This window comes from Alligator sinensis, unplaced genomic scaffold (assembly GCF_000455745.1).
Source record: "Alligator sinensis unplaced genomic scaffold, ASM45574v1 scaffold1121_1, whole genome shotgun sequence".
Lineage (NCBI taxonomy): Eukaryota > Metazoa > Chordata > Crocodylia > Alligatoridae > Alligator > Alligator sinensis.
Genome location: NW_005843357.1, coordinates 135,876 through 139,157, shown reverse-complemented (window position 1 = coordinate 139,157; position 3,282 = coordinate 135,876). Strand labels below are relative to the sequence as shown.

Here is a 3,282-nt window from a genome sequence, read left to right as displayed (position 1 = left end):
TCACAATGCAACCCCCCCCCCCCCCCAAGTGTCCAGGCTCTCACTCAGCAGCAGCTTCTCGCTCCTCCGCGGTGATCTCCAGGGTGCGAGTGACAACGCCAGTGCCAATAGTGCGGCTCCCATCACGCAGGGTAAAGCGCTGCCCCGTCTCAAGCACCACGGGCTGCCGCAGTGTCACTGTCAGACTCGTGTCCTCCCCAGGCATCACCAGCTCCTGTGGACACAGTGCAGGGTCAGGGCGGGCAGGGCAGGGCAGGCACGCAGCTGAGGCAAAGGGGCTCATACCTTCCCAGGGGGCAGAGAGATGCGGCCAACCATGTCCCAGGTGAGTGAGAACAAGATGGGCTTGTAGCCGGAGACGAAGGGCTTGCTTCGCCCCCCTTCCTCCTTACTAAGCACATAGACCTGGGGTGGGGAAAGGGTCACAAGTCACAGCCAGCCCACGACCTCCCACCCAATCCAGCCCCACACCACTGCCCCAGCCCCTGACCTGCGCCTCGATTTTCTGGTGGGGCTGGATGGAGCCCGGTTTGCACATGACCATGCCCCGGCGCACATCCTCGCGCCGCAACCCCCGCACCAGCGCACCCATGTTGTCGCCGGCCTCCGCCCGGTCCAAGCTCTGGTGGAACATCTCGATCCCTGGGGGAAGGAAGGGAGCTCAGGGCAGCGGTGGAGGGGGCCAAGTACACTGGAGGCAGGGGCAGGTCCAGGAAAAAGAAAAGACCAAGAGGGTAGGGGGCCTCTAGAAAGTGGCCAGGGTGGTTCTAAGTAGGAAGAAAGGGGAGTGGGGGGGTAATCTCCAGCACAGGCAAAGGAAGAGACCATTCTGGAAGGGGGAAAACTCAAACATAGAGAATGGATCAGACCACGGCACCCCAGCTCAGGAAGAGGATCAGACCATCTCTAGCAGGATTGGGGAGGATCCGAGTCCCAGGGAGTGGGGGAAACCATTCCTGAGAAGAAAGATTCCCAGCTACAGGACGGAAAGCATGGGGTGGGGGGTGGACCCCATGCCCCAGAGAGGAGTCCATCTGGCAGAGGTAGTTCCCTGGCCCAGAGCAGAACGCATTGGGGGGACCCACCTGTGACAACGGAGCGCAGTTTCTTGTTGTGCCCCACAAACTCACACTCGTCCCCCTTCTTGATAATGCCACGCTCCAGCGTCCCTGTCACCACTGTGCCCCGGCCTGCGACAGATGGGGGTAACGGATGAGATCAGGCCCAGCTGGTGGACCCTGCCCCCCCCAGGGGAGGATACTACCTGGGATGGAGCAGGTGGAATCAATGGGCAGCAAGAAGGGCTTGTCCAGCTCCCGTGGTGGCAGCGGGATGTAGGTGTCCACGGCCTCCAGCAGCTTCAGCACTGACTCCAGGCCCATCTTGGGCTCCCGGTTCTACGGCAATGGGAGGGGACAACACTTGAACAGCAGCAGCTGGACCAAACCACCAGAGTAAGGAAGGGGACAAAACAGGCTAACCTGCCACTGGGGGGACCCGGCCATGGGACACCTACCTCGAGGGCGCAGAGGGCAGAGCCAAATATGACAGGCGTATTGTCGCCGTCATAGCCGAACTCAGAAAGCAGCTCACGGATCTCCAGCTCCACCAAGTCCAGCATCTCATTGTCGGACGCCATGTCTGCTTTGTTGACGTACACCACCACATGCTCCACCCCGATCTAGGACCGGGGCATACAAGCCAGTCAGGTACAGGGAGCAGCAAGGAACCCCTCCCTCCAACCCCTGCCAGGATGCCTGGGTTTTCTGCAAGGGGAGTGGGGCAAGTACAGGGGGGACTGCGAGCCCCGACACCTGGATGCAATCCCAGCTCTGGGCGGCGAAGGAAGAGCCTGAGATTAGAGCATGACAGAGATGGGGAGCCTGCGTACCTAGCTTCTCTCTTGGTTCTGGGAGGGGAGCAGGGGCTGGGAGCCCAGACCCCAGGGTTCCTTGGGTGGGGAGCAAGGCCTACTGGGATAAAACTGAGGACACCAGGGCTCTCTCCTGGTTCTGGCTGCTCAGACCTCTCCAAAGTGGAAACCCGTTGGCTCCTGCAATGACCCCTGCCCGCAGTCCTGCCGCCAGGGGGCCCCCACTTCAGAGACAAACCGCCCCCCACACCCAATCCATACACCCACCTGCTTGGCCAGCAGCAGGTGCTCCCGTGTCTGCGGCATCTGCCCTTCCGTCGCTGCCACCACCAGGATGCAACCATCGAGGGGCGCCGTGCCCGTGATCATGTTCTGAGGGGTGGGGGCAGCCGTCAGGACAGGGCAGGGAGAAGTGGGGTGCATGCGTATCCCGAACACCAGGGATCTCTCCGTGTGTTGCACCCGAGCCCAAGAGCCAGGTCTAAGGGCAGGAGAAGGAGTGCATCCTGGACACCTGAGTTCCCTTTATGTGTTGGTATATGGATGTACGTGCGAGTGTGTCCCAGACCCGTGTTTCCTACTGGAAAGGGCAGGAGCCAGGATGCCTGCGTTCTCCCCACACGCTGAGCCAGGGGCCCCAGGGGTACTAGCTCGGAGGTCTTGACCCTTGAACCCCGCAGGATTCTGGGATGCCCCCCCCATGCACTGGAGTCTTAAAGGGGCAGCAGTATGGGCAGGCACCTTGATGTAATCGGCGTGGCCAGGGCAATCAGTGTGGCTGTAGTGCCGGTTGGCGGTGGCATACTCCACATGCGAAGCGCTGATAGTGATACCACGTGCCTTCTCCTCCGGCGCGTTGTCGATCTCCTCGTACTTCCGGAACTTGGCGCTGCCGGTCTCCGACAGGACTGGGGGGGCAGAGGCAGGGGTCAGCTGCTGCCTGGACGCCAGGGTCTCCCCTGCTCCCCGAGGGCTGGGGGGATGGGTTCTCCAGGGAGATCATTAAAGGGGGGCTCACTCTTGGTGATGGCAGCCGTGAGCGTGGTCTTCCCGTGGTCGACGTGTCCGATGGTACCTATATTGACGTGAGGTCTGTCCCGCACGTATGTCTTCTTGGCCTCAACGGAGAAGCCGCGATGGCAGACAGCGGTGGAGCTGGGGGCCGAGGCCACCTGGGCACAGGGGGAGAAGTCAGCATCCCCACCTAGCCCAGCGCCCAGGCCGGGACCCCCCGCCAGGCCCCTCCTTACCACGCCCAGGACGCCCAGCACCGAGCGGGACAGGCAGCTCCGCAGGCCTGCGGAAGACAGGAAAGGGGGGTCGTCCCAGCGCGGTGCGGTGCGGGGCTCCTCCGCTGCAGGGCCCCAGGCTCCGACTGCGCCCGGATGCCACCGCTCTGTCCCGGGGGC

General features: G+C 62.7%; 1 protein-coding gene across 1 annotated transcript; it reads right to left on the bottom strand.

Annotated features, from left to right (window-relative positions):
- On the bottom strand, nt 1-3,279 carry TUFM (Tu translation elongation factor, mitochondrial; the record flags this gene model as incomplete). The annotated part of the gene is made up of 10 exons (XM_025194952.1): nt 1-214; nt 286-405; nt 491-642; nt 1,086-1,190; nt 1,265-1,397; nt 1,517-1,681; nt 2,141-2,245; nt 2,615-2,781; nt 2,892-3,045; nt 3,124-3,279. Coding segments are annotated over 10 exons (1,431 nt in total), but the record flags the coding sequence as incomplete, so codon positions are not given.
- Nucleotides 3,280-3,282: the final 3 nt, after the last annotated feature.